The sequence below is a fragment of the Gymnoscopelus microlampas genome (genome assembly GCF_963454915.1).
Source record: "Gymnoscopelus microlampas genome assembly, chromosome: 1".
Taxonomy (NCBI): Eukaryota; Metazoa; Chordata; class Actinopteri; order Myctophiformes; family Myctophidae; genus Gymnoscopelus; species Gymnoscopelus microlampas.
This window is the reverse complement of record NC_139962.1, coordinates 58,866,797-58,889,061: the sequence shown is the minus strand read 5'-3', so window position 1 is coordinate 58,889,061 and position 22,265 is coordinate 58,866,797. Positions and strand designations below refer to the sequence as shown.

The window sequence follows — 22,265 nt, the reverse complement described above, 5'->3', positions numbered from 1 at the left end:
GTACAAAAATATTGCCATCAAAATATCCTTAAAGTACCAAAAGTAAAAGTACTGATTATGCGGAATGTCCCCTTTCACAGGTTATCATGTCTATGTGTAACTTAGAGCTTGTAGATCTGCTATTTTCAAATTGCCAAAGTTGGTTAATGTATGTTTTGTAATAGTAATCAAAATCTTCAAAGTAAGTAACTAGCAACTAACTCATATAATTGTAGTGGAGTGAAAGTACAATATTTGCCTCTGAGATGTAGTGGAGTAGGCCTACAACTAAAAGTACTGAAAACTGGAAATACTCCAGTAAAGTACAAATATCTCAATATCAAATAACTTTAACCTAAGTACAGTAGTTGAGTACACTTACACAGTTACTTTCCACCTCTGATAAAAAAAAAAAGAAAAAAAAAGGCTACATCATAGTCAAGGGGAACACGTGGTTCCTTTGTTTTTCTTCTCCATTTCCTCAAAAGTAACGGTTTTGGACTTACTTAAGTTTCTAATTCTACCCAACAACAGCAACGATTTACACTATAGAATAGAATGTATGTAATGTAGGTCTCCAGAGGGATCTATTATATATACAGTCTGACAGTCAGAGGTACTGTGTGATGATCCAGATGTGGTCAAGACGCAGAACAAGGAATGTAGGGGCCGATACAGGGGGAAGGGAGGAAGGAACTAGGACCGCCCCTGTCTTTGTTCAGTGCGTGTGCGTGTGTGTGTGTGTGTGTGTGTGTGTGTGTGTGTGTGTGTGTGTGTGTGTGTGTGTGTGTGTGTGTGTGTGTGTGTGTGTGTGTGTGTGTGTGTGCGTGTGTGTTTGTGCGTGTATGCGTACGCGTGGGTGTGTGTGCGTGATCTGATTTCTGAAGCAGCCCTCCAGGAAGTTTAAGCGTGGACCTTTTTATAAACAGAACATGTTAACGGGATTCCCAGCTAAATGCGTGTCAACAAGAAGGTATGTTATGAATCGGATTTCTTTATGAGAGTAATTCTACTACACGACACAACATGTGCCAGGCAAACGGAAACCAATGTGACCTAAAATACAGTCTCTACACACTACTGTCCAACGTCCCTGTGTGCACTAAACGTTTGCCATGTACTCAGCCCTGGACATTAAGAAGAGTTTTAACCGATACTTACAGGTATATATTAGTCTGATCTATTTATAACTGTGTGCGACTCCTTTCCTGCCCTTATGCAACTTTAGCCCTGATACATGACTGACAGTCATGGATAAACTTCAACAAAGTGTTTGCACTTTCACTCTTTTTAGCTCGTACATCTACATACACGTTCGGTTTTCAAATATAAAGTGCTGACCTCATGGCCACGGATGTTACAATTATGTACGGGCCCTCAGAAGTACCCGTATCTTCCGTATTGTTCAATAAAAAGCATTTTAATCCGATCGGTGGCTATTTTCTCATAGTAATAATGTATTGGAGTGCAATACTCCTCCCAACCGATAGGGTCGCTGAGTTAAAAGCATATGGAGAAAATACGAAGAAAATGGCCACCGATCGGATTAAAATACGTTTTGTTGAACAATACGGAACATACAGGTACTACTGAGGCCCCGTACAGTACTGTAACATCCGTGGCCATGTAGTAAGCACTTTATAATTTAAATGTGAACGTTTATGTAGATGTCGGGCCAAAAAGGGAGAAAGTGCAAACACTATGACGATGACGGTCATGACAGATGACCGTCTTCTGATCCATGGATAATGCAACTTAAAATACTGCACAAACTTTAAAACTATGAAAACTACAGCCTATATGTAATGAATCTGATGTGTAATTAGCAGTAGGCTATTCATTTGCCTACTCATACAAGGTTTAACTTATATAATACCTATACAAGTGTTCAGAGCCTATCAATTGCAACTGAAGTAGCAGTTGAATACAGTTTTGTAAAGTAACTAAAGTAAAGTACATTTACTCAAGTACTGTACTTAAGTCCAATTTTTAGGTACTTTTACTTTACTGGAGTATTTCCAAATGTCAGTACTTTTACTTCTACTCCACTACATCTCAGAGGAAAATATTATACTTTTTCTCCACTACAAATATATGACAACTTTAGTTACTAGTTACTTTACAGATTTTGATTATTATCACAGATCATACATTAACCACTTCAACTTTATACATTTCGGCCATTTGAAAATAGCAGATCTACAAGCTCACAATGTTTCGCGATGCGACGCATTGTGAGCTTGTAGATCTGCTATTTTCAAAAGTTTTTTATACATTTTACACATTTGAAATCTTGTGAAATGGGACATTCTGCATAATGAGTACTTTTACTTTTGGTACTTTTTAAGCATATTTTTTCTTATGCCAATACTACTACATTTTGATTACCGGAGGTTTACTTGTAACAGAGTATTTCTACGTTGCAGCATTGATACTTTTTCAACCACTGGTTGAATATGAATAGCAGATGAGTGGAATGGTTTAGATGAGAGCAGAGTTGCACATTGTTGTGCAACTCTGCCCTTTTTTGCAAAGACCCTTTTTTGTTTTCACCCAAAACACCATAACAAGATGTTCTGTCAGGACAGAGAGATGTAGACCTATTTCCAAAACTGACATGGAATGCTGAAAGGATGTTAAAGGGCAAGACCACTTTGGTAGAGGTTTGGGTTGTGTAGTTACCTTGCCATGATGTAACTCCAAAGGTGGGCAAGAAATCAAAAATAATTGCTCCATTGATTAGAAATTGATAATTCAAAATATGCTCCTCATTGACTTACATTGTACGGTTAAACTGCTCTCAAAGTCACTCTTTTAGGACAAAAACTAACGCAAACAAAGTTGATTCAGACAATATAGAACATCACCAAACCAGTTTTTTAAATAAAAACGTCAACTTCCTGTTGATTTTGCCATTTTTAATAAGTAGAAAACCCGGACTGGATCGGCGGATCCGGATCCAGATCTTCAAATAGTAAACTCAACAGGAAGTTGACATTTTTATTAAAAAAACAAACAGTACTGGGGTTGGTGATGCTCCATATTGTCTGAATCAGCTTTGTTTGGGTTCATTTATGTGCTAAAAGAGTGACTTTGAGAGCAGTTTTACCGTACAATGTAAGTCAATGAGGAGCGTATTTTGAATTATCAATTTCTAATCAATGGAGCAATTATTTTTGATTTCTTGCCCACCTTTGGAGTTACATCATGGCAAGGTAACTACACAACCCAAACCTCTACCAAAGTGGTATTACCCTTTAACATGTTGTGTAAATCAGTGGTTCTCAAAGTGGGGTCCGGGGACCCCCAGGGGTCCTTGAGGGGGTCCCCAGCTACATTTATTTAAACTAAATTTAATACAGCATCACAATCCTGTTTACCCTTTTATCCATATTCTATACGTTGGCTATTCAAAAACAGCAGATATACAAGCTCACAGCGCTGTGAGCTTGTACATCTGCTATGTTTTGAATATTTTTGAAAAAAATGAATAATTTAGCATTTGCTTAACACAAATCTTCTCTTCTGTGGGTCCCTGTCACAAATAATTTTCAGATGGGGGTCCGTGGCCAAATACATATCAATTTGGGTTACCACAAAGAAGTTTGAGAGCCAATGGTATAAATATGCCGAGGGCAAAGGGTGTTGGCTGAGGAGCTTATGAATATTTTTGTAATTATAAATATCTTTAATGGGGTGCGTTCGGAAATTGCACACCGGAGCACACTCGCCTATTAGTTTGTATTGGCCAGTGCGCTCAGTGCTGTATTTCCGCGAACGCACCCTTAGTATCACGTAAGGTTGACATGTCAGAGCAGTTCAGACAAACAAACATACATGCATACATGATATCAAACTAGGTATAAACAAACAAACTAGGTATAAACAATGGAACGTGAGATAGAAAATAATAAATAATAAATTCCAAAAACAATAGACAAAAACTAAAATAAATACATAAGATGAGTTATCCAGATGCAAAACAAATGTGTCACAAGCTTATGTAGGTAATGAGGTTATGAATATTAACCCCTGTCTGGAACATATTCTGGGGGGAACATTAGCCAAAAAGTGTAGTGCTGTGAGCTTGTAGATCAGATTTGGTGTAGATGGACGGAAGCGGTCCAAGGTACAGAGCCAGTTTCCTAAATCTTCTAGGGTTTAAGCCAGGGGTCAATAAGTGGGTTTGGCCTCGGGCCAAGTCACTATGATGGGCCAGAACACAATGAAAGGTTTATTTACGATCTGGAACTTTGACAGACCGTCTTATACAATAATGAATACATGAATTGCTATAAAAGTTACTAAAGAAAGATTTGTGTGTTTTAACAGCATACTTATAGAACTGTGTGTGTGTGTGTGTGTGTGTGTGTGTGTGTGTGTGTGTGTGTGTGTGTGTGTGTGTGTGTGTGTGTGTGTGTGTGTGTGTGTGTGTGTGTGTGTGTGTGTGTGTGTGTGTGTGTGTGTGTGTGTGTGTGTACATTCTTGAATGAGGCCATTTTGGGTAAAAAAAACACTTGCAGATAGACAGACATACTCCCTTTTGAGTTATCTCTATTAAAAAGGGAGTATGTCTGAAGAGACCTTGAACTCCCTTCTTAGATATGGAGAGAAACGTTATGAAACTCATGCCTGTGATTCACTCCAAACATGGATAAAAGTGCGTGATAAGAGTGCTTCTCAATTTTTTTAATTGAAAGGATCTCCAGTTTGGCATACAAATTTAGGTCACGGACCCCCATAACTCCTCATAACATAACCATAACATCACATCTGGCTAAGGCTCATCTGTCTTCTTGTACTCGGCTGCTGGTGTGGCTGGGGCCTTCTTCTTGCCGGTGCAGCAGAAGACATAACTCATAACAATGAGCGTACAAATGGCATTTGTACGCTCTCAAAGTTACAGACCTTTTTAAGGGTCCATTTACAAACTCCAATTTACCTGGGGACCCCCTGCCTGGAAGCCCCTCAAGGACCCCTGGGGGTCCCTGGACCCCACTTTGAGAATCACCTATACTATATGTGAGACTGTCCGATATTTTAAATCATTTACAAAATAATTCGCCGGGCCAGATGTCACCACTGGCGGGCCAATTTTGGCCCACGGGCCACCATTTGCCTAACACTGGTTGAAGTGGTTAACAACCTGAACCCTAGCATCCCTATCCTGGGGTAAACATTCGGAGAAAATAGCTTATGATGTAACAGTACAAGCTCACAATGCGTTGGGGTGTGACACGTTGAGATTTAGTGTAGGGGGGGAAAAGTGCTTGTGGCTGGCGCACTTAGCTGGAGCCCGCAAATGTAGTCGGCTGACACAAAAAAAAGCATAAATCAAGATAACCACGAAAATATCCAAGAAAGACGTACCCGTATGCCTTGTTTCTATGGTTTCTATGCAACGGTTTGCACCTACAACAAGATGGCGAATGATTGATTTGTACCGTGTGTCGTCACTGTAACAAGAGTAGGCCCCCTCTTTTTTTATTCCTCTGCACCAAATCTCTTTGCCGGAAATAGCCGATCTATTTCCGCTGAATGTTGACTGAACTGGAATTTGTGAGCTGAGCTCATCCCCCCTCCAAAGGGGGGGGGGGGGGGGGGGGGGGTTGTGTGGTGGTTGGACAGGGACCATGAGTGAATGGAGGCCAGTGTGAGTTTTTGCTCTGATAGGAACTGTAGTTATGACTATATGAGTTGGGCTCCAGTCCATGTCTGCAGTCAACAGGCTCTCTTCTTGCCTCATTCTATCGCTCATTTAGGACCGAATGTAAGATCACCTCATAGACTTCCTCAACTCCCTTTAGGGGACCCCTGCTGACCCTTTGTGCAATGAGCCGTTAGTTGCACTGCTAGGGTGGTTAACCACATAGTCATACTGTGTAACTTTTTCAATTAAACAAAAGTTATTTTTGACACAATCTTCTGGTATATTTTCAACCATTACAAACCTTTTTTTTGTTTTACTTCTCTCAACATAATTTTTATGTTGAAGGGCATCTGAAATGTATATTTATGTATGTACTTTACAGTTAAATACCGCTTCTGATGACCTATTGTTGCATGTCCCATTGTGTGCTAGGTCCCTGTGGCATTCCTTTTGAGCGGTAGGTTGCATAAAGATCCAATCTGTTTCCCTCTACTTCTGGGCAGATAAAGCCTGTATCCAGTCAGTGTAGTCGCTCGATGGGTGTAATGGGGATTTTTTAACAGTGGGAACATTATTTTAATGTCGTCACGTGCACGCACGCGATACGCACAAATATTCATTTTTAGTTCAACGTTTAATTTGAGGTTAGTTTAGTTGGGTTGAAGAGTTCATTAGTTTTAGTTGGGAATTAACTAGCTTTGGCTTTATATTTAGTTTTGGTCTGAAGTGTTTTCAAGGATTTAGAATGCAATCAAAACGTGAAATAGCTTTTTTCCCCTTTTTTAATTTTAGTATAATAATAATGACTGACTTTGCTTTGGATGTTAATAAAACATCTACTGATGCACAAACTTGGACACATCAGCATGTTGTTTCCTGGAGTCACTGGGTGTTTCGGGTCTGGCAACAGACACCCTCGGCCTGTGTCCAAGTGGCATGCTACTGCCCCCACTGTCTCTTGGGGGGTTTAGGGTGGCAGGTGAGATGTTAGCAACAGGTGTTGGCGACACTAGGAGGCTCTAGGCACAGTGGGTTGCCCCCGGGCCTGGCTCCTCCTTCGTCTGACCAGAAGGGGGCGTTCTTCTGTGCGTTGTGTCGTCGTTGCTGCTGGGGCACGAACATCTCATTCTGCCATGATGGATTTTTAAACCCTCCTTGCAGGTTTTACCGCCGTCTGTAGCTTTTGGGTTCTCCCTCACAGAAGAAGTGGTTTGTGCTGCCAACCCTCTCCACCCCGGGTCGCCGAGGCGTTGTGAGCTTGTAGATCGGCTATTTTCACAATTAGTTATCTGTGGAACCGAGTCAAACTAAATGTAATGCCTCAACTCCTACATTCCAAGTGCTTGTCGGGGTGGGAGGTCCCCAGTTCGAATATGATTATTTTGGGGGGTCACGACCTTAAAAGGTTGAGAACCACTGATATAGACAAGCGCTGTAATGACTGGGACGTCGCCAGAAAGACTTCTGAAAATGAATGTTACACAGTATGACTTTAAACCCTATATGCTGTACTTAGTTGACCAGGGTCCCCCAGGGCTCTATACTAGGTCCTCTAGTATTTCCCTCCCCACCACATCTCTTTTTCCTGAAAATAGCCGAAAATGGCCTACAGGCTCACAACACGTTTCATTGCAACCTGTTTTGGGCTTGTAGATTGGCTATTTTCACTGAATGTTCACAGCAGGATGCATACAAAAGAAGAACTAAAAGGATTAGAAAGGGAAAGGTCTCGCACTAACCGGACTGACATTTAGGAAGTGTAGGCTATATATTTCTTCTTGGGAAGTGTTTCACCCATTTTCACTATTCAGCAGCAAACCCGTGGGATTAAGGTGTTGGCAGGTATGAGCATGTCCTCCTACACAGTCTGTCTGCTTGCATAAGATTATATGATATTAGGACCTCACCCAGTTGGAGCTGGGAGAGGCCTCAGGAGTATGAACTAGTTCTTTGTTCATTCTAGTCTGGTGCTTATCCCTGACTCTGTGCGTTTGAGCACCTTTGCAAAAGGCTCACAATGAAACATGTGAAAGACGATCTTCTCATCGATCAATTATCAATTAACCTAGTTCGGGTCGTCCACTCGTCCGCCACAAGCGTGGCACAAACCTGGCTAGTTTGCGAAAGTTGACTTCGACTGGTACCTCTTTGCAGATTGATTCTACAGATTTAGATTTTTTTATTTATCCATTTAATATCCACTTTACTTTCTTATCTCTCTCTCTCTCTCCCCCCCTCTCTCTCTCTCTCTCTCTCTCTCTCTCTCTCCCCCCCCCCCCCCCTTTGTCTCCCCCCCCTTTGTCTCCCCCCTCTCTCTCTCTCTCTCTCTCTCTCTCTCTCTCTCTCTCTCTCTCTCTCTCTCTCTCTCTCTCTCTCTCTCTCTCTCAGACAACCCAGCTGGACGTGTGCTTTTCTTTGGACTCTTCCTACAGTAGGTGGGATTGGAATAACTTGGATTCAATATTCTTGGAATTCTTCCTGTTAAAAGAATGACGAGTGAACGGAGTCCTTGTCCCGCGCTGCCGCCGGGCTGGCAGAGGGAAGTGGTCATCCGGAAGTCTGGAGCCAGCAGTGGAAAGAGTGATGTGTACTATCACAGGTATACTGCATAAAGAGTGATGTGTACTATCACAGGTATACTGCATAAAGAGTGATGTGTACTATCACAGGTATACTGCATAAAGAGTGATGTGTACTATCACAGGTATACTGCATAAAGAGTGATGTGTACTATCACAGGTATACTGCATAAAGAGTGATGTGTACTATCACAGGTATACTGCATAAAGAGTGATGTGTACTATCACAGGTATACTGCATAAAGAGTGATGTGTACTATCACAGGTATACTGCATAAAGAGTGATGTGTACTATCACAGGTATACTGCATAAAGAGTGATGTGTACTATCACAGGTATACTGCATAAAGAGTGATGTGTACTATCACAGGTATACTGCATAAAGAGTGATGTGTACTATCACAGGTATACTGCATAAAGAGTGATGTGTACTATTACAGGTATACTGCATAAAGAGTGATGTGTACTATCACAGGTATACTGCATAAAGAGTGATGTGTACTATTACAGGTATACTGCATAAAGAGTGATGTGTACTATCACAGGTATACTGCATAAAGAGTGATGTGTACTATCACAGGTATACTGCATAAAGAGTGATGTGTACTATTACAGGTATACTGCATAAAGAGTGATGTGTACTATCACAGGTATACTGCATAAAGAGTGATGTGTACTATTACAGGTATACTGCATAAAGAGTGATGTGTACTATCACAGGTATACTGCATAAAGAGTGATGTGTACTATCACAGGTATACTGCACGCATACACATTGTTCAAACCGTGTGCCTAATTCGTTGCTGTCGAGCAGAAACCTCTAGCAACTTTTTAGTGCCCTACTGCATCATATTACAGCAGGGGTCTTCAACCCAAGGACCCCCTCTCTGAGAGAGAGATGAAGCAGAGAGAGATGAAGCAGGGACCTCCACAAATATAGTGCATAAAATTGTGTTGCAGATTAAAGTTATTTTTTATAGATGTTGGATTCTTGTTAATGTGTGTATTTTCAGAAAATTATAACCACTTAAACCGTCAATACTTAGTAAACTTTCACTCTGTACTTAGTCTGCTCTTTTCCCCCCTCTCTTTGCCAAAAATAGCCGATCTACAAGCGCACAGCGTGTGGCGTTGTGAACTTGTAGATCGGCTATTTTCGGCTAAAGTTGTCCTTAGAATAGGGATGCTAGGGTTCAAGTTCAAATGTAAAAAAAACTAAGTTCCTATCTCACAATGATTTGGTGGACCCCCTGTAGTACCTCTGAGGACCCCCTAGGGGTCCCGGACCCCCTGTTGAAGACCCCTGTACTACAGTGTCACACAAAAGTAGAAAAAATAGCGTTCGATGTGACGCGTTTTGAGCTTGTAGATCGGCTATTTTTTCATTTGAATTGGCATGTGAGGTTTCCGCCCGACAACAACGCTAATGCATCCATTCAGACATAGTCATAACAACACTGGAGTGTTCCAGCGACAATAAATATTGGAGAGGCGGCGAGTTCCAAAAGTGCCGTCGGCTTGAATAGGCAAGGCGAGGCAGTTTTATTTGTAATGGCACATTTCAACAACAACAATGTTCAATGTGCTATGTGCTTTACACACAACGTCAAGGAAAGGAAACACAAGTATACAATAAAAATAACAGATACTGTTACAGTTACAGTTACAGAGTGTAAGGATTTAAGAACTGCAGTGATATGCTCCACTTTTCTTGGTATTACAGTAAGGAAATCTGATAGATTTTTTAGGGAGACCTGTAAAAAATCGACTTTACATATCGAACTTGCAGAGCCAGGCTAACACTGATGGACTTCATTATTATTATTATTATCATGCAGCGACGGAGTAAGACACAAGGAGGCTCCTGGGCCGAATATCGTTTAGGCCTTTAGAGATCAGAGATTCTCTGGTGGAGATTTGCGTTCCACTGAGTGCACCTTTTAAAATTGATTGTTAATGTGTTTATTCATTAGCTTATTGGTATATTTATTTATTTATGTATTACCATATTTGTTTATTTATTGATGAATCTGTTGGTGCATTTGTTTATTCATTGATTTCTCTGTTTGTCCATTCAGTCCGTTAGGGAGGAGGTGCAGAAGCAAGCAAGAAATGTTGCGTCACCTTGACAACGACGTGGACCTGGCGGGCTTCAATTACCGCTCGGGACACACCGACAAAGTCAAGCAGCAGCAACAGAGGCGAGCCGCCGCCATCACAAAGGTCATCGCAAAGGTAGCTAGCATATAATGAGTGTCCGTTAGACAGTTTAGGATTAACCATTAACCATTTACTACAATTACGTTTGGCTGTGTGACTCCACAGCTCAAGCATGAATCTGAGACCACTAACCGCCCCGAAGCAGAGCATAAGATACAGAGTTATTGCATTCAACATTGGACCCTTCTATGGCATGAATTATATACAGATTAACATACAATACACAGAACAATTCATTCCACAGAAACAAACATTTAACCCATTGAGACCTGGAACGCATCTGTGTCATTTTGGAATTCTTTAGCTATTCAAAAATAGCAGATATACAAGCTCATAGCGCGGCACCGAGTGCCGCGCTATGAGCTTGTAGATCTGCTATTTTTGAAAAATCGTGAAAAAATGTTACATTATTTTCAAAAAACTGTTAGGATTTAGATTTTTTTTCTTCAAATCGGCCTCAGGTCTTAATGGGTTAAATATTGAGCCCCTTTTAGGCTTGGGTTAAGATACACAGATATAACATAATACAATCCACAGACTCATACATTTAACTTAGATGGCAGAGGAGGAGGCTGGGGAGGTGGAGGGTGTTTGCTAAGAGACAGCTGCAGGAACAGAGCTGTGTGACCAATGCTGAGCATGAAGAGTGAACAGTATCTGCTTAAAAAGACCACCTAAATGAACCATTACATTGAGGGCGTATGTGTTAGCTTGTTAGCGATCGAGAATTAAGGGAGACGAGTCCGTTAAACGTGGAGAGACTGTCTGACTGTTGAGGGTGTATGTTTATGTATTAACTTAGCGAAAGAGAATGAGGGGGGAGGTGGGTTGTAAGGCTGATCGAACACCTCCTGACTTCCGTGCCTACCTGAACTATCAGATAGGATGTGTTAAAGGAAGATTTCTGGCCCACAATAACCTACCTGACCTGTGCACGCCACGGAGGAGCACTATTTCTAGTTCATAATATGTCTTTGTATGACTAGGTCCCGGGGAGACGCCAATTTTCCCTTTTGGCTCTCAAGCTGAAAAAAGCACACGGAATTTGGAGGCCGGTCTATGAGGTTAGTCATCTACTGCAGGGGTTACCAAACGTTTTCAGCTGTGACCCAAAACTATAATTTTGGTGTCTCCCCGGTACCCAAACGTACAAAAATACTTCATGAATAACTTAAAAAAAACCTTTGTAAAAAAGTTTGAAAATAGAATATCTACAGGCCCACAACGCAACGCGTTGCAGCGCGATGTGTTGCAAGCTTGTAGATTACTCATTATTCAATTTAAACTAGATGATTGATTTAAATCTTAAAATTACAGTAAAATAAAGTACAACATTTTAACACATGCTCATCACAAGTTTTCGCTGTAAAAGATTTTTTTTTAATGAAATGTGCCATATATTGTTATCCTGGACCATGCAAGCAGAGTCGTTGGAGGGATATGCATGACAATTGAATGTATGTTTCTTACGTTTACAACATTGCATGTTGGAAAGGACACTATAAAATAGTTATGTCTGTGTATATTGTTTGTTTTAGTGCCGCAAGACTACAAAATCTGACACAGATGCAGCTCCGGCCAACAAGAAACGTCTGGGGGATGTGGTCAGTGAGGACGACGAAAGCCTTGTCACACAGGTAGGGACAAATGAATTATGTCGCATCTTTGATTGATTGATTGAATACTTAATTAGCAGCATTTCAAAAAGTACAGAGGTCTAGTCGTAGTCTGACTACCGGTAGTTTGTTTTGATAGGTCTGCAGTAGTTTTGTGCCTTTTGAGGTGCTTGAGTACCATGAGGTGAATGCATAGTCAAAATGACTGACGGGTGAGTGCTCAAGCTAGTGTCCTCAGAGCATTCCTACTGACCAACGAGGAGATGGTCAGTTCCATTTTATCACCGGAAAGGGCGTTATCTAAAATACAACCCAGATAGGTAATCTCTTAGCGATAGTTTGTTATCAGTGAGCCACGTGCAGATTCTACCGAGCTCAGAGATGAGGGCTTTTTCAACCTGAGGTTGATGGTGGTAATATTTTATAAAGGGGGGTGGGGAAATATGGCAGAATAAAACATTATAGAAAATAAAAAAGAAACCTGCACACTTCTCTCTCTGCTTCACAGTTTACTCAAGGGGAAGAGTATAACGGGTGCAATACGTTAGTCCGACAGCGCATTCCTCCGACAGCGCAGTGCTCCGACATTAAACAGTAAACCCGAACCAAACCCGCACCCTAACCCTAACCGCACGCGGATGCCACATAGTCGGAGAAAAGGTCTGTCGGATTAACGCATGCCTCCCGAGTATAACAACAATTCCAAATATTCTGAGACAGGACTACTATTAGTGCTTGTATTGGCCTTTGTCCCCATCCTTTGCAGACATTACGGTGGGTATAAATGACTTGTATATTGCCTCTGCTCAGATGGAGTCAGAGACTCAGAAGGTCCATGACACACTGCAGGAGACGGAGGACATGAGGCAGCAGATGGAGGGGGCTTTCACAGCCAAGGATGCGGTAAGTCCCAAAACTCATCAACCCATCTCAGTTGTACTATGTATGTATACAAAAACAATGGGTCAGGATGCATTTTTGGGTCACGGATCGGTCACGAGTAAATACGCTGTTTTTTGTTATGTTTTTTAATATACAAAAATGAGGATGTTCGATATTGACTTTTTTTTGCCGACATTCCGATATTGTCCAACTCCTAATTGCCTATACCGATATCAACCGAGATGAATGAGTCCCTCTAATCTTTTAGATTAGATGTTGGCCTATTTGACAGTGCAGAAGCATAGTTGCCTTGATTCCTACAACATTAACAAGCGTCAACGAGCGTCAGCTGGACACAGACACACACACACACACACACACACACACACACACACCTGCCCTCTGCAGTGCTCTAATTTGAAAGTGAGTCTGTCTCATTTCTCTGCAAAAGCCCTTGAATATGATAGAATATGATTAAGGATTACTGTGATTATGGTAAGCTCACATTTCATATCACACACACCATACAGTAAGAACTCCTGTAACGTATTAAAACATTTGAGAACATTCCAGTCATTTATGCATTGCCCATGTAATGTTGGTGAATGAGGCCCATTCCCCCCACATGTGGAAGTTTAGCATTGGATTCACTGTGGTGGAATTGAAAACAAGTACATATTCCAGTTCATATGTATGTAAAGGTCAAGGTGTAGTTTCTGCTGGAGAATGGATAAGAATTCAAGTTAACACATTTGTGTCGTTGCATGAAAATCTAATGTGTGTGTGTGGGGCTGTGTGTTTGTTTTCCAGGACTTCACTGTGATGGACCAACAGAGAGGACACAATGCCAAGCAGATCTCCAGGTTGGAGGAGTTGAAGAGTATGGACTCTCAAAAAGATTTCATGGCTGTTTTAAACAAGAGTTACTCAGAGAGTGTGGACTATGAAAAAGACTTCATGGCTGCTTTAAACAAGAGTTACCCAGAGAGTGTGGACTGTCAAAAAGATTTCTTGGCTGCTTTAAACAAGCTCTACACAGAGCAGGTAAAGATTCTGCCTCTATCTTCCTCATTCCTCCTGTCGTTTTGTTCATTTCTGTATTGCCTTCTCACATACACGGTACACATGCAACATACTGTATACATGTCATAATTCCGACATCCCACTACTCCGACTACGTGGCTTCCGCGTGCGGTTAGGGTTAGGTATAGGGTTAGTAACCGTCGGAAAGGCGACATGTCGGAAGCCGACATGTAACCACAGATCTATCCAGCATCATTGTTTCTTTATTTTACATTTTTCTTCTATTCTTTCAGTTCCTCTCTGAGCTCTCCTATGAGCTCATGTATTAGACTTTTACAGTATCTTATAATGCGAAGTGTGGCTGACTCTGTTTGCCTCATTAACCCATTTAGACCTGAGGCCGATTCTAAAAACGCCTTCTAAATCCTGACCTAGGTTCTCTGAAAAACTTCAAATATTTATTCAAAAAATTACAACAAATGTATGTTGCTATATACTGTACATAGCAACAGGAACCCCAAAAGTTCCCGAAAGGTATAGTTACAAATAGGGGTTCCCGCCCAAAATGGGTTAATTGATACAGAACTCCTTGATAGTGGGATGGTGGGTCTGAGATTATTAATTAACAAAATGTGAAAACACAAAAATTCACAATAATGTGGGAAAATATTCAGAAATGTTTTATTGATCAGTCCAGTGGTTTGTGAGATTAGCCCCCTCCCCCCCCCCACACACACACACACACACACACACACACAGACCTAGAATTAACTGCTTTTCTTCCGAAACATAAAAAAGCACAATAACTAATAACTAACTAACTAATAACTAACTTGCTGTGAATGACCCTTGTCTTTTTGTGTGTCGTATACTGTAGGAGCATCTCCACTATGACACCCTGAGTCAACACCCGGGGAAGAATCTTGGAGAGGATGAGACCATGAGTCAGCACCCGGGGAAGAAGCTTGGAGAAGATGAGACCATGAGTCAGCACCTGGGGAAGAAGCTTGGAGAAGATGCTGTGAAAATGATCTACCTGACCAGACCAGAACACCTGGACGGTACGCTACTCTGTATCTACTCTGAAAGTACTATGAAGATAACCTGTCTCTACTCTGGACATAACCTGTCTCTACTCTGGACATAACCTGTCTCTACTCTGGACATAACCTGTCTCTACTCTGGACATAGCCTGTCTCTACTCTGGATAATAGGGCATAGCAGTGGTTGCCATTGTGTGGTTCCACAGGTAGAAAGCCCATTTTCTTTTCTCCATAGACTTCTGAACATATTTATATTAATTATGTTAAGCCTGAAACCAAGCCATCCAGGCTCCTGGTGAATCATAACCATAAAACATTTTATTCTGTGTCAAACAATATTTGATAACCGCAAAAAAGGGTATTTATTAAATAAAGTATGTAATATAATTAAATATAAACGTTTTTTGACACAGAATCAAATCTTTTATGGTCATGAATGATTCACCTGGAGCCTGAATGGCTTTCTACATGTGGAACCACAAAATGGCCACACAAGTAGCCTGTCTCTACTCTGAACTGGACATCTTATCTCTACTCTGAATATACTCTGTACTCTATTTAAACCGGCTAAAAATGTTTCAACTGAGCCCTGGCCAAGAAGGCAGCATAGGCATAGCAACTTTGTACTCCACTATGCTTTAATGTATTTCATATTTGCCCATTCACACACATCATTCACACAGCGACAGCGGAGGAAAACATTGCACAAGGCACCGACCTGCTCATTTGGAGCAGTTGGGGTTATTGTGTGTCTTTCTCAAGGACACTTTATAACTCGCAGCCAAAACATTAACATTATCTCTTGTTTCCTTCAGGGAGTAAAGCAATGGAGGCCACTCAGGACGGTGTGCTCAGGGAAACTCGGGGAGGAAACAGTGAGCGGTACATCAAGAGACCATTGAATGCCTTCATGTTGTGGGCCACCAACGAGCGGAGGAAGATCCCACAGAAGTCCCCTGGTGTGCGGCGTGTGACTGTTACTTGCCACAACATGGGTGAGAGAACCAACTTCCATTTGATGAATTTAGATTAAGTAGAACCTTTTAAAGAAGACCATTATTACTGCAAATGACTGTTTAGCAGTGACTTCTTAAACCCTGTATACCATGGCCTATTATGAAATTGGGGTCCACATTTCACTCTTGTTTGTTTAGTTATTTTGAGGGCTTTTTTTGTACAGTGTACTGAAGTGTAGAGAGATGGGACATAGAAGAAGTGTAGGGGAGTGACATGCAGCAAATGGGCCGGCCGGGAATCGAACCAGGGGCTTGCTGTCAGGCATTAGAGCACATGTGGTACACATCGCTAACCATTTAACCACATCATGTCACTCCAGGGGGTCCACATATCTAATTCAGAGCTTTGACAAAGCTGTGCTCTTTTGTTCGCAGGAACACTTTTTCACCAAGAACTCTTGTTGTCAGGTTTCTTTTATTTATTTGAGAGGTATACAATATTATTATTATTATTACAGTGGTATTTTTGGCGAAGATATTTTGTGATCCCTGGGGATCCCTGGTCAATGAATTATTTATGTGGTTACAGGGAGGGAAAATAATGAGTACACCTTTTACCGGACAACTTAAAAAAAGATGAATAAACCAAACCAAAGTTCACCATTCTCCTCACCATGCTCTCTCGCTGGAAGCCAGGCCACGAGGCCCATGACCAAACAGGAGAAACTAAATACAAACTGAACCAAACTTAACCAAGAATAAAATTCCCCGTCTTTACCTACCAGGGTCTCGCTGGAAATCCATGACCGAACAGGAGAAGCAGCCGTGGTTCGAGGAGGCGGAAAGAGTCAGGAAGATCCTCATGGAGAAGTACCCCGACCACACGTTCAAGCCCAAGAGGCACGGGGGAACCGCCATCACGGACAAGAAGCTGCACATGGTCAAGCCCAAGCAGAAGAAGCGCTCGCAGCGGCAGGAGATGGGACAGTCCTTCAGTGCGGGGTAAGTGACTGACATCACAGGGTTTCAAAGCTAGACAATAACTATGTGTACACTAGAGTTCTCAAATTCTGCCCGAACCCAACCCGACGTTTTCAGGCCGAGTCGGACCCAAAATCTATGCTAATTAGTCGGGCCGAGTCTCAGGTTCTGTGAAGAAAATAAACTATTGCCCCCAAAAAATGACATTTCAAATGCCCCTAGCGGCTGACGGAAATGGCAGTGGATGTGTTGGATGCAGCTCAAAGTGAACTTTACTCTGGTATAGTTTGTCGCCGTCCGACCTTCCTAGTCTGTGTTGTTAAAGAAAAACGGGCGACAATGGCCAAAACTCAATCGAAAATCGACGATCGACACCTTTTCAGGCCTAAAAGTTCAGGCCCGTTGAGAACTCTAGTGTACACAACCACACAGTGTAGACCAGTGGTTCTTGGGGTGTATTTTTTTGTTGTTTGTATTATTGTTGCCTGGGGAACAAACTTTGGAGAGTACTGTAACTTACGTATTTATTTAACCCAAGTGCACAATACACTGCAGAGTGGTTCAATGCACTCATTGTAGCTCAGTAAGTTGACAAAGAAATGGTGTGTGTGACCCTCCTTTTTTATAGACGAATCCACAGAGCGCTCCGCTGGCGCAGTCATAACTGCGGTGTCAGAATGCACACCGCAGCAGGAGTCTGTGACACCGCAGCGCTCTGTGGATTCGTCTCTACATAAAGTATGTGTTATCTTCTCCCTGCGGTAAAGGGAGAGAGACTCTCTGCTAGACTGCAACTGCAGAAATGTCAGCCTGACATGATAGACACAGCCAGGGAGGATAGAGGTTACCATAGGAACGGCTAGGCAAAGGAATGTAAATGACAGTCCTCGTCCGAAACTAGCTTCAGCTGTGCAAAAAACAACCAGCATTTATATCATAACGGTGTAACCGAGTTAATGTTCAAGATACACTCGAGTATGTATCTTGCCTGGGCACATTTAAACATGCCATTCTCAATTGCCTACCTACATGATGAGCTCTTTTGCTGGCTATGACAAACCCTGGAATGCTAAGATACTGTATTATCTTATGCTGAAGCACATAAGATAGAGAATATGACATTATTAAAATCTATACTGACCCTTTGCCCTAGGTGCTTTTCCGGTCTGATAAATAAGAGGAAGCTGTCTAGCCATAAACCATGTAACTAACCGCACTTACAGCCTGACTTATAACTGACAGCTCCAAAGAGGAACAGGGGAACCTTTGTTTGTCGGGCCTTGTTCTAGCACAGACAAGCACTTGTTCACATGTGCTTGTCTTAAAGCGAAATATATATTTTGATACAATTTTGTACAATTAAACTATTAAAGACAGTCAGGTTAGTGTTTATACAATTCCCTTACACATGCTGTTAAAGGAGTAGTTCACCCCAAAGAATTACTTATTTTCTATCAATTACACACCCCATGAAGCCTTGAATTCATGTTTTTGTCTCATTCCTAAGCCAATAATTTGATTACCGTCTCCTACCGGCTAATGTATTTGGTAGGACACACAAAGGAGACTCTTTGTGTCTCCTACTACTGGAAATACACATGGTATGTCATCAAATTATTGGCTCAGAATGTGACAAAAACAAAAAAATCTCCATGAATTCAAGGCTTCATGGGGTGTGTAATTGATAGAAAATAAGTCATTTTTTTTGGGTGAACTGCTCCTTAACTGCTGGGTTTCAGTTTGGCAATGTGGGACTTTAAAATTAGGGAAATTGATGAAAGGAACAGACGCCAATGGGCAAGTCAAAATCTCAAGGCACATTTGTATTAACAAAAATAGCAGATTTACAGTCTTATTGTATTTCTCTTTCTCTTTCAGACGTGGTCCTTCATCAAGCTACCACAAAGCTAGAAGGAAGTCTAAGGAAGTACATGTGGACAGCATCCACCCTCAAGTTGGAAATGCCTCACAACACGATGCTGGGAGGCTGATAGCTGACCATCCAAATAATCCTCCTCAATATATGCAAGTGAGGGCAGTGACCAATGAAGTGTCTGGCAGCCGAATTGGGGGAAATAACAGTGAGATGCATGAAAATTCAGCTGCTAAGGTTCCTGCATTGTCCTTAGTTCGAACAATGAACTGGACAATTGACGAACTCAGGATGTGGATCGAACATCAAAGCAAAGCCCTAAAGCAATCTGAAGATGTCCCAGCGACTGACGTTATAAGTGAATTAGTAAGCCTCTACTGGGGCGGTAGCATTGCAGAGTTGAAGAATGAGCTCAGGAGATACAATGGCCAACATTTCATGGATGAGGTCACTGAATTCTGCAGCAAACATCTGACGTCTGACACCGTCATTCTCTCACACGTTCTTTGTTCCTGGGGTAAAATGAAGGAAGACTACCAAGTTCTCGATCATGATTATGTCCATACCGAGGTGCCGTACACCTCATCGTGGTGGAATATCAATGAACAGTTAGATGACATTGACAAAGAATTTGGCTTCCCTCAGTCTTTGAGGTGCGCACATGAGAGAGATAAGCAGTCCAAACCGGAATCTGATTATGAAACTGCTGAAAAGGAAGACGTTTTTATTCAAAACGGCTGTTCTGTTGAAACATCGACGGACTCTGTTGAAACATCAACGGACTCCAGTGACTCATTTCCCTCATTAAAGATCCATGTTTTGCCTCCAGATAAACAAGGATGCAGTTATCAAGCAAAAAGTGAAAAGTCTGCTGTTCAGCCAGAAAAGCTGTTCAGCGTCTCTGTGGTGAATGAATTATGTGAAATGGCCAATAATAGCGAGGCCGATAGCGATACACTTGAGGACAAGATCAAGTCTGCCATGGAAGAGTATTGCAGGGAGACAATGGCTGATGGGTGCACTGATGTCAGAGAAATAATGAACCTTAAAAATTACAAAGAGATGCGTCACTTTTCCAATGCAGAACCAAAAAGCATTTCCCTACCAAATACGTCATCAGTGGACCACTCGTATAGGTCAAGCATTGCTCGACTAGAAGAGGGACAAACGCCTACAGGTTTCCGTCTGAGGGATGAGTCTTCTGATAAACAACTGTCACCAGGTGATACACCTGATAAAGCTGGCTTTGAACTTGTTGTTGACACAACTGTAAAACTGGCCTTATTTGGCTCTGACAATGGAAAACGGGTGGTAAATGGTAAGGGTATAACTCGAGCAAATTGCAGTAAGGTATTCTTCCCTCCACAAGTCCTCACTGTGATTGATACTCCTGTCAAGTACCAGACCTTTAGAGATCTCGCTCAATCTAGCCCTGCATTTGATAGTAAACCCAAACGGGGCAGGCCCAGGAAGAACGTCTACCCCAAATTTGTAAAACCGGGCTCATGGTGGGGCTATAAGAGGCCGCTTCACGTTTTCCCCTATAACCCTTGAACTGTAGGTCTCACGATCAAAACTTAAGTAACTACTTCTGGGACCACGCAAGTCGGGAACAATGTGTGTCGGGAACGATGCAAGTTAGGAATGCATTCATGCATTACCCATTGTACCTGTTGTCAACAGAGAGAGAGTGCTCTCTGTTAGAGGAGAACCCAGTGCAGTACCTGTTAGACATTACAATCAAGTGGTTATTGTAAATGAGCACTGGCCTAATGCTGAACGATGTAAGTCGGGAACAATGCAAGTTGGGCATGCATTTCCCACCCATTTATGCAATACCCGTTGTAGTTGTTGTCAGAGTCCCCGTTGTACCCGTTGACGGAGTACCCAGTGCGGTACGGTACCCACTAACAATTGGTACGGGGAGATTTGGGGATCCCTAATTTCGTAACACGCTGATGTTGTGTTGATGCCCATACAGTACATGGGCATAAATGGGAGGCTGACAGACAGACAGACAGATCTGATGTTTCGTGCATTGCCCTGAAAAGAATGGAGTTCTGTGCACGGCACAAACGTGACACAAAGGTCGGCCAATCCGTGAAGCCAATGGGTTGGGTTGGCCAATCAGGGAAGCCGATGCCTGAAGTTGAAAGTCACTACCGTAGTCTTTCTATATTCTTCTGTATAATTATTAATAAATAAACAGTTAATTTGGTGCAAGTGAGAATGTGTGGGGTGTGTAATTATTATAACGGATAGTCATTTGATTTAAAAGACCTTAAGGTAAAACTAAGTTAGTTTAATGATATTGCTATTGTTTTCCTACAAGAAACTTTTGCTCATGACCTGCTAGATACTTTGGGATGGTTTATCATTCCGCTTTTACATCCAACTCTAGATGTGTGGCCATTTAAATGTGTAGGAACATACCCTTTTCACTTGATGAAACTAGAGTTTACCATAAAGGTTGATATTAATTATATGAGAGGCTTAATTAAAATGCAAAATGTATTAATGATTTCTACCTTGTGTTATACCAGTCGGGCATCCCAATATTTTGGGTAGGTGATTTCCGTTGTGTATCATTATGTCAAATTGGGAAGAATTAATAATTGTTATTCTTCATCCTGAGTAAGCAGCTTGCATCTTCTATTCCCATGTGTGCAATTCCTATTCAAGGAAAGACTTGAAATGATATGTTACATGAGAAATTATTGGTAAATAATCGAATGAAAGATAATGGTTGCTAAATATAATGATTACTTGTTAATAAATGATGAAAATGGTATATAAAGAATACATGAATTCACTCAGCGTCCACACTGAGCATTGCTTCATTTTACATCCATTATTATCTCGGCCAGGCCGAAGGCAGGGCCAGAGAGTTTTTTTTTGCCACTGTGTGCGTGCGTGTGTGTTCTGGAACACAATAAGAAGCATGACAATTAAGGTCAGAGGAAGTCAAGTCACAAGAAATATTTTGATAGGGATGATGTAAATGAACAATGTTCCAATACAGAGCATGACATTGATGTGCTGCACAGAGAATGTATAGTTATTGTTCACGTTCAACTCTTGTCCCTAGTTTGGCTTTAAATGTACAATGTAATAATAAAGATACATTTGGAGCAGGTTATACTACCGCAACTGCTCCCACCAGTGGTTGTATTTGGAACCACAGGCGAGGGTTCCATTAGAGTTAAACAAACACTGACAGCGACCTTGAAAGCAATGCAAGACAATAGTTCCTTTCATTTCAATTTTAGTAAGTATTCAGACAGCTTGACCCACCCAGTGTTTAAAAATCATTCTTATAATATTTCCATTGGAGCATCTTCTTAAAAAGAAATGTTTTTGAACATTTTAATTAAATTGATAAATTGTGATTGTGATACATTTTGAAAAGCAAACATTTCCAAAAGGAAATGCATGTATTTAGCAGGCTATTCAGTCTGACCAG

At 41.5% G+C, this 22,265-nt stretch overlaps 1 protein-coding gene across 1 annotated transcript; it reads left to right on the top strand.

The window, feature by feature from the left end:
* Positions 1 to 821: 821 nt before the first annotated feature.
* Positions 822 to 21,745, top strand: LOC311050820 (uncharacterized protein). The gene is made up of 11 exons (XM_084064986.1): positions 822 to 952; positions 8,018 to 8,228; positions 10,287 to 10,443; positions 11,415 to 11,492; positions 11,967 to 12,065; positions 12,855 to 12,947; positions 13,737 to 13,970; positions 14,827 to 15,010; positions 15,808 to 15,987; positions 16,734 to 16,950; positions 18,808 to 21,745. The coding sequence occupies exons 2-11, from the start codon at positions 8,119 to 8,121 to the stop codon at positions 20,354 to 20,356; spliced, it is 2,901 nt and encodes a 966-aa protein (XP_083921112.1). The 5' UTR covers positions 822 to 952; positions 8,018 to 8,118; the 3' UTR covers positions 20,357 to 21,745.
* The last annotated feature ends 520 nt before the right edge of the window (positions 21,746 to 22,265 follow it).